The sequence below is a fragment of the Annulohypoxylon truncatum genome (genome assembly GCF_022578515.1).
Source record: "Annulohypoxylon truncatum strain CBS 140777 unplaced genomic scaffold F4807scaffold_35, whole genome shotgun sequence".
In the NCBI taxonomy this organism is placed as follows: Eukaryota; Fungi; Ascomycota; class Sordariomycetes; order Xylariales; family Hypoxylaceae; genus Annulohypoxylon; species Annulohypoxylon truncatum.
The window spans coordinates 391589-404253 of record NW_025953821.1 but is presented as its reverse complement, the minus strand read 5'-3'; the positions used below and the strand labels follow the sequence as shown (position 1 = coordinate 404253).

Here is a 12665-nt window from a genome sequence, read left to right as displayed (position 1 = left end):
TTGACTACTTACTAGGTAGTTGCCGGAATGCTACCATGTTTTACGACAAGTTTCCATCTTTGCTGTATAGAACTTCTCCCCTCGAATAATCATCATAGCACCCCACCGTTGCCCTCGTGTCCGAGAGTGCATATTCACGGAATCAAGCGATTACGAAGAGTGCAATGAGGCAGGATGCAGAGATCATTAGCTCTAATACTACATCGAGGTTGGGCGATGGATTGCATTAGCAGGCTTGCACGGCGTGTCATTTCGATAGAGCTACATTCTAACTTGCGAGGGAAGAAAAAACAACCAAACCGAGATATCATTGCCATTATTAAACGAGCAGAATTCAATGCCAGGATCATGTGAAAATAAACAAGATGCTTCCACAACGTTTCAACCGTTTGTACCCAAGTACCTGCGTAGATCCGGCAATGACATCCATCAATCCAGTCCTGAAAATCGGAATCCATGGACGACCGGGGACGTGCGTGCAAGATGGTACCAAGGTACATTGATGAAAATATTAGGTCATATGTGCGTTGCCGAGATGCCGTTCGGCCGCTGCCAGCTGTTCTCCAGCTGCTACTTCCATTCGGCGGGCACTGAATTGAAAAGAATTATTAGGTTATGCGAGCCCTAGTGATACTAGGCGATAAACCCTCTCGCTTCCGCTTTAGCCCCACCATTCCGAATCGGGATTAGTGATATTCTCCCACTGTGCACACTCTCAGGTAATGTGTTTCCCGATTAATTTTCAACATCTTGTGATGAACCTTTCATATTTGCGACCATCAACAACCAACCCGCGACTTTACTAACATACAACAGCGAGGATCTAATAGGTTACAGACGCATATTACATTGCGCTCTCGGCCTATTCCATTCCTCCTTCTCTTTTCTTTCTTCATCCTATCCACCGTCCAAGTTTCCACCCGCGAAACACCGTGGTGACGATTCAGAAAGATGTCGTCCTTCGAGCCTGTTGTAAGTAGACGACAAAACCCATTCAGCACTTTGATTTCCCTGGGGGTAGCGAGTGGGAATATTTCGAATTGATTTGGCCGGCTGGTTGAAGACGAAATAAGCATTACCACTCGCGACATCACACCAAGTCAATGATAATAATTCGAGAAATACAAAGAATTTTAGCTAATTCAAATTCCCCTCTAGGTCGTCATTGATGGCAAGGGTCACCTTCTTGGTCGACTCGCCAGTATTGTCGCGAAGCAGCTCCTCAGCGGTCAGAAGATCGTCGTCGTCCGCTGCGAGGCCCTCAACATCTCCGGCGAATTCTTCCGCGCGAAGCGTATGTTCTACCTATCACACCCGCTCCCGTTCCCGCTCCCTTAATCACGTTGGTCTTCGGAAATTGGTTTGAACCGAGTTGGATCGAGTCAAGAGCTTGGGATTATTTCATTGGCAGAGGCAAACCTGAATCCGAGAACAAAAGCTAATATAGAATTACAGTGAAGTACCATGCCTACCTTCGCAAGATGACCCGATACAACCCTACCCGAGGTGGTACGTTAAGAGTTTTCCTTCCCCAGCGATTTCGCGCCAATCCCGGTTCGCGCCATGTAATATGCAGGTCGTCTAACAGTTCCCAGGCCCCTTCCACTTCCGCGCTCCTAGCCGAATCTTCTACAAGGCCGTCCGTGGCATGATCCCCCACAAGACCGCCCGTGGTGCTGCTGCGTTGGAGCGGTTGAAGGTCTTCGAGGGTGTCCCTCCCCCGTACGACAAGCAGAAGAAGATGGTTGTTCCCCAGGCTCTCCGTGTTCTCCGACTACAGCCCGGTCGCAAGTACTGCACCGTTGGTCGTCTAAGCCACGAGGTTGGCTGGAAGTACCAGGACGTCGTTGAGCGGTACGTACCTACCGATGCTTTAGGCGGATTGCGCTCTTTGTGAAATACACGAGAGCCGATGCCATTTCCCCCAAAAAATTATCTTTGCTAACTTACAAATCACAGATTGGAGGAGCGACGTAAGGCGAAGGGTGCGGCGTACTACGAACGCAAGAAGCTGGCGCAACGACAATTGTCGGAAGCCAAGAAGAACGCCAAGGTCGACAGCAAGACGGTCAAGGCCCTCGAGTCATTCGGATACTAATTGTTTCTTCGCCACTTCTGCATTTCCTTTCCGACCAAAACAAATACCAACATCAACACAATTCGTCTCATACTTGCAACTAGATCCGGCGTGAGGGTTAGGGAAACTCGATCATCATATTTGCACTTGTCATACTGCGCAATTCGAGGAAAGGCAGGGCGGTCATGGGGTGAGGGATATTTCACCGGCTCCGGTCCTGTATTCAACGAATTTCGTCGTCTAGGCACCGAATGAGAAAAACGATACTTAAGAAAGAGAACTCGCAACTCTCCATCTATGACTTGTTACGTGTATTGTTGTTTCATTAATGATGACCAGGCTACTAACTTTTTCAAATTATAGCCCAAAGTCTACTTAAGTAGGCGAAAGTGATTGTGTAAGCCTGGGATGTCAGTTATGTCTCATAGTTCACCCTTTCAGTAACGTCGAGTCGACAGTACAGCACTGGTTCCGTTTGACCAACCGCGGGTTCATCAACAGATTTGACATTCAGTTCATATGACACGTAGGAGAGTGTTCGAACATGCATGGCCACTCTGCAGAACTCGGTTGCCATTTCTTGTTCCTTCTTTAATACCATTATGTCAGCAAGATGTCGAAGTGGAAAAGAATCATATAAGAGAAAGGGACTTGTCGAAGCATTCCCTCCAAGAAATTTGAAACTTCGAGCTCCATCCTATTGATGAGGCGCTGGTCCAGACGAAATCATCTTATTGGTGGATTCTCTGGGGAGGCAGAATAGGGGTAAATTGAGAAAAGGGGAGGGGGGGTCGGGATTAAGGGATATATTTCACAAACCAGCGTTTCTAGCTCCAGTATTGATGCTAGGATGTAAAAATCGAGGATCACGGAGATTCAAGAGATACGAAACGAGAAAGCTCACGATATCGTTAAGTACTCGGGAATTCTCTAACGTGGGCATTTGCTATTCTATTTGTGAGATCTATTTACTAAAACCTCAGATACTAAAGTGTATTCAGCATTGAGGATACGTTGGACCAGGTCATCGCAGTGAAAAACCAACTAGATGAGAGTTTCCGTCTTCATAACTCGCCGTATTCCAACGCTTGATGATCTTCGAGTCGGGAGACGGGTCTTCAGTATCCTGTTGGCAGGATAGGTGTGCATCGTTCTGGGAGGCCTTAACTTGAGAGGCCTCATCTTCTAAGAAAGGGTCTGCAATAGGACTCTCAAGCAGACCGAGTCTACCACAATTTCTGACTAACATCAGAGTCGACCCGGGTTTGTGTTGTAGTGGGAAAATGACAGCACATGGCTGTCAACCGCCCCCTTTCTAGTGCCTTTCTGAACTCTTACTATTACTGTATTTCTACCAGTCCTACTTCTTTAGACGGCCACCGAGCTCTGACGAAGTATTTCACTATAAATTGTGAGAAGTTCGTCTCCTTGTCCGGATTGTTTGGACCCACCTGACCCTTAAGCAGCCGTGGTTGAGCCTAGCATCGTGTGCATACGAATGCAAAGCAATCCATACCTATTTTGTAATCTCTTAGTCCCGCATTGTGTCGTGTTGGATACGAGAAGTCTTGTAAGGTTTTATGACTCACTGGGCTGATGACAGGTTTTCCTGGGCAGCGGTGTTGTATCGCCCGTCAGCGATCTACGCATACAGGTAGATAATATTAAATTGGCAGAATGGTGAGGAGTAGCGGTACGTTGGCGAAGCCGCAGCTGCCATATATCTTGATCTGCTGATTACCGCTCCGTCCTACTGTGCGGTGCGGTCAGCTCCAAACTTATGGCTGGTTGAATGAACTATCTAAAGCCAAGGAAAGAAAAGGAGATGCCTGTAAAAGGTGTAGCCGGGTTTGGACTATTGTGTTTACATGGGAAGAATTGGGAAAATAACTTAGCGGAAAGATGTGGCCTTTTGGTGGACGTAAGGACTAAGAGGGAGCTTGGATAAGTCTTTATATATAAGGTTACGGTAAAAAAAAGAATTCTATGAGGTGCTTGGATGTACAAAGTATGCTGAGCTGCTTGGTATATACCTAGGAGTTGTGCTACCTTGAGGTGTTTTGCTCTTTGATCAAGTACAATGTCTCATGATGGCTTCGCACCATGTAAATTGCGGAGTTAAGGGGTATAAATACCTAGAGATGTGGGTTAACTTGTCTGTTCTGTATCTTGAGTTAACTAGTGTGTTTCGCCAGTCATTTGCGATTAATATCTGGTTTGGCATGGCCAAAGCCTGGATATCAACTGAAAGCAAGTCTGGATATAGTGTATATTTTAATTTACACGTAATAACATGTGTCATTCCTCCACATACCATTGATGAATTGACTCAACTTTTATCTGAGGCTTTAAGGGGGAAGCATGTATGTTTGGATAAGTAAGGATTCTAGTATACATTAGTGATGTTGCTGAGCAATCAAAAAGGAGAGCAACTGTAAATATTTGTATATCATTTTGAGGAATCAGAATAGTATAACATAAATAAACCATCTCTAAGGGCCGGACCTACACACTTTACCCCTGAGTCATGATTGAACACTGTATGCGCGTTAACGTCTTGCGTGACTGATTAACATGTTGAACATGAGTGAGGGATCAATCTCAGAAGGGGATGTCATATAAAATTGGTAGGGAATACAATAATAGGTGTTCCCCTCAAGGCACCTTAACCAAATCTAGTCTCAAATGTACTCGGCTGCTATTCGCAAGACCCTCATCCCTGTCGATATCTAACATGAACCCATGAATCGTATAGTGGTTCGCCCGAAGCCTACCTGTGAGAATGCCAGCCCATACCAGAATTACCCACGCCTAATGAAAGCCTTTTTAACTCCGCGAATGCACTCCGCCTTAAACCGTCCCGCTAATGCTTAGTTCCCGAATCTCTTGCAATACCTGTTCTACTCTCGAGTCCAAGTCACCTTGAGCGTACTGCTCCCTAGTGTCCGCGTCTAGGTATTGTTGGACTTGCGCCATCCTGCTGTAAGCCTCGGCACAGAACCGGAGTTGGATCTTGACGAGCGCTTCAAAGCTAGGGTCGAGATACGGCACCCGCAGGTCGATGAGTTGAGGTAATTCGGTGGATAGTTGCTCGTTGAGCTGTTCGTAGGCGGCCCTGGCAATTTCCATCTCCTTCTCCGTGCGTGGAAGCTTCGTAACATCCTTGTCAGGCTTCTCGGCCAGTTTCTTGACCTTGGCCCGCAGTGCGTCGTAATCTAGGAGTTTATGGCCACGCTTCTTGATACCTAGATAGTATGTAAGTGGTAGAACGAGATGCCGGGAACATGAAATCCTTACATTCGTTAACGTCGGGGAAATATGCGCAGAACTTGGTAATGGGCTCCAAGACGGTCGTTCTATATGGGCCGTCGAGGGCTTTTATGGTTTCGGTGTCCAGATCCTCCACGGCTTGTTTATAACTCCTACTGACGCCGTCCTTAGCTCCCGCGTCACCATAGAAGGCATCTATCGTCTCGGCTATGCGCATTTGCGAAGCGGTCATGGCTATGAAGAATGCTTAGCAAACTACTCATTCTGCGCATTCCAAGTCACGCCGGAATGAACTAACCCCTTATCGAATCCAGGTATCCTCTTGCTTCCTTCTGAAGACGTAGTGAGGCAGCCTCCATCGTCTTGAATCGTCTCTCCTCGACCTCGTAATCGCGATCGTTCGTTTTCTCGACGTGGCCCGTCTTCATCATAACCTGCGTCGTTGCGCGATTGACATTCTTCTTGAATCCTAAATGAGTCTCGATTAGCAAAATGGCAATGCTACGCCGCGTTTCGTGCCTAATTGACGCCATACCTGCCCACGACATTTTCGCGGAGTTGTCTAGTTCTGCTCAATAATGCCGGTAAAGTCTAATAATTCAAATTGGTGTAAAAATGGCGGTGTCGCAATTGAGAGAACGGAGGATAATTACAGGAGTCGTTTATTTAGTGTCGAGAGTTGGAAAGGGATTGGCAGGCTGGAGTGGTATTTGCAGGTAGCAGGTTAATGGGTTGACAGGTTTATGATGGTGGGTAGGTTCGAGTTCGACGATTGGGTCATACCCAACGCTGGAAGTCTGTTCGTGGCTGAGCATTAGATCATTGATTGGCACATACGTCAGCGGAGTGCTATTGCGCCACAAATCGCATGTGGTTCTAAATCCGACCTACCGACGTCAGGAGTAGATAGTGTAGGTACCAAAGTATCCATCTTCGAGCTTGGAACAACAAAACCTTTCAGTTGGAACCTTAACAGCCTTATTAAGCCACAAAATACTTAGGTACAACGTTTCAGCTACAACGTCTCAGCTACTTTTTTTAATTCTTTTTAGTGGGACCATATTAATATCGTGAATTTCGTCTTGAACATTTAATATCAAATTTCAAATTTTCACTTCTCTTAATAGAATAATCAGTCAACTGGCCAGAAATATGCCTGGAAAACCATTTAGTCCTCGCTTCTTGATTGTCAGCCTAGGCAATCAAGCACCATACTACGAATGCCTCCATTCCGCTGGCCATTTCGCACTTGCTTCGTTACAAAAGATACTTTATCCGTCGCAATCTATATTTACATCTGAACGGTATGGCGGGAAATCCTGCTTAGCTTCAACGGGGGACAAGTATACGCTGGTACAGAGCCCGACCCAGATGAACGTTTCGGGTCCTTGGTTTGCGAAAACCTGGAGAGAAATGCTGCAGCGCAACCAGTTGCAACCGGCAGATCTAAGTTTAGTACTTGTTCATGATGACCTAGAAGAGGAACTGGGTCGAGTTAGGATACGCAGCTGGAAAGCAAGTCACCGGGGGCATAACGGTATTAAGGATATCAACCGGGTTCTCAAAATGTCCGACTTCCCTAGCGCACGATGGTCACGTATCTCGGTAGGGATCGGCCGGCCCGTGGCTAGGGATCAAATGGCCGTCTCGAATTATGTACTGAGAAAAATGACAAGACATGAGAAGGACGTGATCAATGAAGAGGTTGGTCCAAGAGTATACGAATGCTTGCGCGAATTAGAAGAAGACTGGGCGGTGGAGTATAATAAAGCGTCATGAACTTCGCTACATCAAGTCATACGCATTGATCTACGTTGGATCCCCCTAAAACCGACAGGCGACGGCTTTGACTGGGCTTATTCAACTTGTCTATCTACGATAGCCTCGCCGCTCGAACCTGATTTATTTTGAGGTATTATTCCCGGCAGCCTTATGAGTGCCTAAGTACCTAGATAGAGGCCCGTTCGACGCAATCCTGTCATTGAGGGAAGCCGCTCGATTTCTCGACCAACTGGGAGTTTTGTCTCTACCGCGATGGATCGTCCTCTTACGCAAATGCGTTTTAAGCATTCCCACTGAACATTGCCGCCACGCGATCAGCGCGCCAGCGTGGGCCATTCCCAAAACAAATGAAGCTACTCGACAAAGTATGGATAAGCGACTGTATCATCTTAGCTAAAGGGTCTCCCGCCTGCCTGCCCAAGTCCCAATTCTCCAACACGCGTTCGAGTCGTTCACACAGTCCATCGCTCATAAACCTTCGAAGCTCATTCTCGACACCACTTGCAGATAACCAGATGGCCGTGTCATCCCCCCTTTTCTTATAGTCCGCCAGTACAAGCTCATGTAGAAGCTCCGCCGAGTCAGCTTCTCCCGCTGGATTATTCCCTTCGATGTAGCCACGGTCGCGGAATTCGTGTCGCGCTTCCGCCATGGCTATAATATACCGCATATTGTGTAGAGGCGGTGAATGTTGAACCATATTCCAAATCTTCTCGTTGGCTTCCCTCGCGACCAGTGGATCTGTATTGCTGTAGGCCTCAGCTCTCCGGCACAGGTTCAATAGATACTCCCCGCAATTCCAGAACAATCGTCCGGCAAATGTTTTCATTCCTTTACCAAGGTACGGAACGATATCCAGAGGTGGGTTATCTATCCGTACAAATCGTTCAGCATTGAACCAAAGTCCGTAGCCCAATCGTGGGCCCACGCGTTCTAAAGTCAGTCCAGTGTCAAAAGAAGTCGACTTTTCGCTATTCTGCCTCATGTCCGCGCAACTGTCGAGGTGCGGGAAGGCTCCCTGGGCAACTCCTTGATTAGTACTCGTCGTCCCGATCAGCTGGGCCCCTCCTATCGGTAAAGGGGTCCCTGCATACGGTAATGGATATGACGACGACGGTGACAGTTCAGTCGTAGCCGTCTCACCTTCATCCCTGCCGTCGTTGTTTTCACCTAGCCACCATGCGTCCGATCCCGTTATTTCAGCTGCTTCCCGGATTGCTTGAAGCAGCTCCGGACGATCATCGCTGCGTGCCACCTTGGTGATCTTCTCTATGGCCGCTTTCAATCTCTGGTTTGTCCGGGCTTCATTGCTCTTGCCCTTCGACAGCTTGTTGATCTGCCGTTCCCGGAATTTGCGCTGAGCCAACTTGCCGCGTTCGCGCCGCCGCTATTTCGGCCCATGTTAGCAATAATACTCTGACAAATCCGATCAAGGGCAATCGTCTCTCACCCGCAGCTCCTCCTCAGCAGTTTCCAGTTCTTTAAGTCTTTCGGAGTCCATTGTCAGTGATGTTACGCTTGTTCGCCTTATTATTAATTGAGTAAACCCACTTGAAGATGCGATTTGGGGCATTCGGACTTAACTAGCGGCGTAGTGCTCTTAAATGGTTCTGTTGCTTCTTAGGAGTGGGACCTCGGACGAATAATCTACCCGACTACGCATGTAACATCACGAGATTACGTAAGCAATATATTACAACGAGAAAATTCTCTTACAACAGAGATAAAAAGACCGGTAGACCTCTACTTTAAACGTAGACAGAAACGGCCAGGAATTAATACATATTAACAAATAGTTTTAGTTGATGTATTCCATACTAGGTACTTCATAGTGTATGTTAAGAGGTAGATTAACCCTTCTCTTCTTAAACACTCTTCACCTACCTAGGTAGCTGTGTTCTTTACCCCTTTATCAAGAATGTGGCAGAATCATTTTTTATACAATTTAGTCATGGCTAAAAAAAAGTGCGCTCACAATCATCACATAGTATTGAATAGGTCTTATTTCTACCCGTATGTAACAAACCAAATAGCAACAAGCACCCAAAGCACTTAAGTATCCGGTTCTTTTTCAAGGAAAGGAATAGTGACTACACCATATTTGCCGCTAGAGTCCGGTTGTTTCATCAAAGAAAGATCTTATGCGGAGCAGGTTTGTCTTTCTTGGAAGTTAACACTGTTCGATTTTGAGCAGGTGATCATTGCAAACAGATCATCGGCCTAGGCATACATTCACGAGGTCGTTCTCTTTACTTACCTTGGCTAATATAGAAACTGTATCTTACTAGTGTCGCGTTTGGCTATTATTTGCATTCCTATACACACTTGGTGGGATAACTACATCGTTTACCCCTATTCAATGTCGGGTCTACCTGAATGTTTGAACATGGAATAGTATGCCTATATACACACGGAGTCGCTGGTAATCATCTTGTCAATGCATCGTTAGGTTATCTTCTATATATACCATATAAAGGTAAGTGTGCATGGATGTAGTTGGCAGGTGCCATTGTAAATGATGTCGTGCCTGCCTTTAGCACTAATTTTTTAATCTAATCGTGCCTTCCTCGTAACGCACGTATAAACTTTAAACCTCTGATGACCTCTGAGGTCGTAATTTCTAAAATCTTTAACGCGCTGAGCAGCTCAAGTAACTGAGTACACCTCAAGGAGCTCTACAAATTATACCTATCTTTTCCATAACATTCTCATTTCTTCCTTATGAGGCAATACTGCGAAATCAATCATCCAATCTCCCGGTATTCAAGCTAATCCGTTGTCTTAAGATTAATCATCTACGCGCGCCTAAATTCTGGTTTTGTTACCCGGCCCGATACGTCTAATTCCTGCTGTATTTGGTTGAACGTTGGATGCGGTCGAGTCATCTTTGGTGTTGGCCCATGCAATAGCTGATCTGTGTAAATAATTGTGGGACTATAGGTATCTAACAGCCTGGAATCGTCAACTTGATTGTCGCTAAATCTAATCTAACAGGTACCTAAATACTTGGATACCCTAAACCTCTCGTGCCCGTCCTTACTACTTGAAAATTGAGTCATCCATTACAGTACATTGAATGGTGGTAAGTAGATGTTCATTCTTTTTTATTAAAAATCCCTACCTTTCCAAATCCCTCCTATTTTCACTGTTTCCCAATTTTGTCACCAACTTCTTCATCTCTTGAACTCTCAAACAGCAGGCACTTTTTGAATTAGCACCCGCCTCACTTCAAACACCCAACCCATCCATACATACTGACTTTTACAATTCCCAAGACACCTAAGTAGTCTAGCATCAATCACCTTCTGGCACGACTTTTCAATTAAACGCATCTCCTTCCTACCGAACTCCATATATCCCCTTCTCAAGTCACTCATATCACGAGACTTCCTCTAGAGGAGATGGACTCAGTGAAGGCGGCCATAAATTGCGCTGCCAAAGAATTGGCTTCTCATGTACCATTAACTATACCTTCGTCCAATTCCTCGCACACGAGCTCTGATTCCGAGTTCTTTTTCGAAAAATGGCGCAGGAAGATAACACGAGAGGTTCGCAGACGCTGGAGAGCCGAGAAGAAGCTGAAGAAAGCAAGAATCCTCCTTCGTACTACCTTAGGAAAGGAGACCGCCAAGAAGAAGGGATTAAGAATCAAAATCTCCCCTACGATCGGCGATACCTCGAACCCTCGCGACATCTGGCACGAGCTGGACTTTAAGCACTGGCTACGCCGGAAAACCAGAATGAATCCTCGCCGACTTACTCCATCAGATAACCATGTTGTATCGATCCACTCGAAGCCTGTGGAGGAATGGGATCCGTGGTCAAAATCGCACTACTCGTACTCTCTGAAGCATCGAGCATTGGTCAACAAGGCAGACAGGTTCTATAAAGAGATGTCGCATTTCTCGGTTCCCCGACAGCTCACCGCGGCGGAACCTTCCTCGGACAAGGATCTTGCACCAGCAGCAGAAACCAAGGACCAATCTCCCGAAAACGAGCTCGGTAGATTTAATCGAGTCGCCGTTAGAGTGCTTAATAGATACTTGGTGTCCAAAGGGAGACAAGAAGAGGCAAACAGCCTCAAGATTCAACAAGTCACCTTGGAACCCAGAGATTTTGCTCTGAGGGTGAACGCCATCGCCGCCGACTGCTGTACGGAGATGAGAGAGCTTAGCAGCCGTGTCCGTTGCAACGCAATTGACATGAACACGTGTCATAAGAAGAGATCTCGTGAGTTTAAGCACTGGAACGTATCTCGCGCGACGCTAGGCCGAGGTAGTTTCGGAGGCCTTGCTGCTGGTCGCCCTTCTCCCCTCCGTATGGCAATCAGTGTGGATGAGCTGGAGGATCAACCATTGGATGCGAAAAGCGACACGGATCCGATGAAGGTAGATTGGGACTGGAGCACCGAAAGCACGAACATTAACTATAGTTCCGTGGAATGGTGAGAGGTTTAGTAGGAGGGCGCAGGAAAGCTATGTTTCTTGCGGAATATACCGAAGATGTTTTAGTATGAGGTTGGAGCGGTCATCTGGAAGGATACGAGCATGCAAATTCAGCGAGTCAAAAGCACACTTGCAGGTTTACATTATATACCTATTACTTTGCAATACATGTTACACCATTATGGAATCAAATAGCTTCCATATTGGCATCTCTAAGATATCTTTGCGTGTTACCGCCATGACCTTTTGTCATCCAGGGGGGGTCGTTTGTTCGTAGCGACCAGATCTTCTATTAAAGGTTCTTCAGTTTCTAAGGACTGGCTGCGCATTTTGATTGATCTACCCCTTCACTCTTCTCCCCGCGTATCCACGCTTCCTCCATATCCTCGTCCACATCCAGTTCCTCCTCTTCTTCACTATAACCCCCACCACCCCTATCACCCCTATATCCATCCATATTGTACATTGTATGCAAATAACCTAGATCATATCCCGATAGCGCAATATTACTTAAAATTTCACACGAATGCATGGGTCGGATGAAAACTTTCCCCATCACAGGGTCCCGGCGCAGACCCTCTTCAGGCCTCGGCCCCTTGTCGCACTCCTCCCCGTAATCTTCACCACACCACTCATCACGCGTCTCCGGCCGCGGCTCAAACTCGTACGCGACAAGCATACCATCATCATCGACGTCCTCGTCTACAACTTCCCCGCACCCGCGCGGCACGAGCTTCTTGTCCATGGTGACGTGCGCCGCGACCCCATGTCCGCGAGCGTCTTGCCGGAGACAACGGCAGGGGCGCACGCCCGGCTTGACGAGTCGCGTGTCCCAAGTTGTAGCTAGCTCTCTTGTCTTTTTCCGGGGTGACGGGGATTTCGGCCAGCTGGGACGGGGATGTGCCCCGGATGAGCGTGTAGAGAGCGAAGACGGCGCTGGTGCAGGTTGCTTGCCCTAACACACTGGAGAGCATGAGGTCTAAGTTTGGCGAGGCCATGGCGGGTAATCCCAACACGTGCTACATTGGTGGTAACTGGTAATATCAAGGACCGGGATGGCTCGGAGCAGGCAAAGAATACCAGCGTGCACA

The 12665-nt window shown here is 47.0% G+C and overlaps 5 protein-coding genes across 5 annotated transcripts; 3 read left to right on the top strand and 2 right to left on the bottom strand.

The window, feature by feature from the left end:
* The first annotated feature begins 732 nt into the window (after positions 1-732).
* F4807DRAFT_439824 (60S ribosomal protein l16) lies at positions 733-2440 on the top strand. The gene is made up of 5 exons (XM_047999246.1): positions 733-972; positions 1159-1294; positions 1456-1509; positions 1596-1854; positions 1960-2440. Exons 1-5 carry the CDS (start codon positions 952-954, stop codon positions 2096-2098), a joined length of 609 nt encoding a protein of 202 aa, XP_047850890.1. The 5' UTR covers positions 733-951; the 3' UTR covers positions 2099-2440.
* A 2004-nt stretch (positions 2441-4444) lies between these two features.
* On the bottom strand, positions 4445-6138 carry F4807DRAFT_439817 (BAR domain-containing protein). The gene is made up of 4 exons (XM_047999245.1): positions 5883-6138; positions 5646-5816; positions 5375-5581; positions 4445-5322 (listed from the first exon to the last, which is right to left on the bottom strand). The coding sequence occupies exons 1-4, from the start codon at positions 5893-5895 to the stop codon at positions 4928-4930; spliced, it is 786 nt and encodes a 261-aa protein (XP_047850889.1). The 5' UTR covers positions 5896-6138; the 3' UTR covers positions 4445-4927.
* Positions 6139-6398: 260 nt separating this feature from the next.
* Positions 6399-7268, top strand: F4807DRAFT_237299 (peptidyl-tRNA hydrolase). The gene has a single exon (XM_047994238.1). It carries the CDS (start codon positions 6500-6502, stop codon positions 7124-7126), a length of 627 nt encoding a protein of 208 aa, XP_047850888.1. The 5' UTR covers positions 6399-6499; the 3' UTR covers positions 7127-7268.
* Positions 7269-7409: 141 nt separating this feature from the next.
* On the bottom strand, positions 7410-8630 carry F4807DRAFT_453538 (uncharacterized protein; the record flags this gene model as incomplete). Its single annotated transcript, XM_048000471.1, has 2 exons — positions 7410-8516; positions 8580-8630. 2 exons carry the CDS (start codon positions 8628-8630, stop codon positions 7410-7412), a joined length of 1158 nt encoding a protein of 385 aa, XP_047850887.1.
* A 1900-nt stretch (positions 8631-10530) lies between these two features.
* Positions 10531-11577, top strand: F4807DRAFT_470319 (uncharacterized protein; the record flags this gene model as incomplete). The annotated part of the gene is made up of 1 exon (XM_048002802.1): positions 10531-11577. One exon carries the CDS (start codon positions 10531-10533, stop codon positions 11575-11577), a length of 1047 nt encoding a protein of 348 aa, XP_047850886.1.
* Between the last annotated feature and the right edge of the window lie 1088 nt (positions 11578-12665).

What these genes read in the sequence shown, in the direction of transcription:
- F4807DRAFT_439824 (XM_047999246.1), top strand. Translation starts at nt 952, where the DNA reads ATGTCGTCCTTCGAGCCTGTT. An exon ending in CGAATTCTTCCGCGCGAAGC is followed by an intron (nt 1,295 to 1,455) that starts GTATGTTCTACC and finishes ATAGAATTACAG; the next exon opens with TGAAGTACCATGCCTACCTT. An exon ending in ATACAACCCTACCCGAGGTG is followed by an intron (nt 1,510 to 1,595) that starts GTACGTTAAGAG and finishes AACAGTTCCCAG; the next exon opens with GCCCCTTCCACTTCCGCGCT.
- F4807DRAFT_439817 (XM_047999245.1), bottom strand. An exon ending in ATACCTGGATTCGATAAGGG is followed by an intron (nt 5,582 to 5,645) that starts GTTAGTTCATTC and finishes CATTCTTCATAG; the next exon opens with CCATGACCGCTTCGCAAATG. An exon ending in TTTCCCCGACGTTAACGAAT is followed by an intron (nt 5,323 to 5,374) that starts GTAAGGATTTCA and finishes CATACTATCTAG; the next exon opens with GTATCAAGAAGCGTGGCCAT.
- F4807DRAFT_237299 (XM_047994238.1), top strand. Translation starts at nt 6,500, where the DNA reads ATGCCTGGAAAACCATTTAGTCCTCGCTTCTTGATTGTCAGCCTAGGC.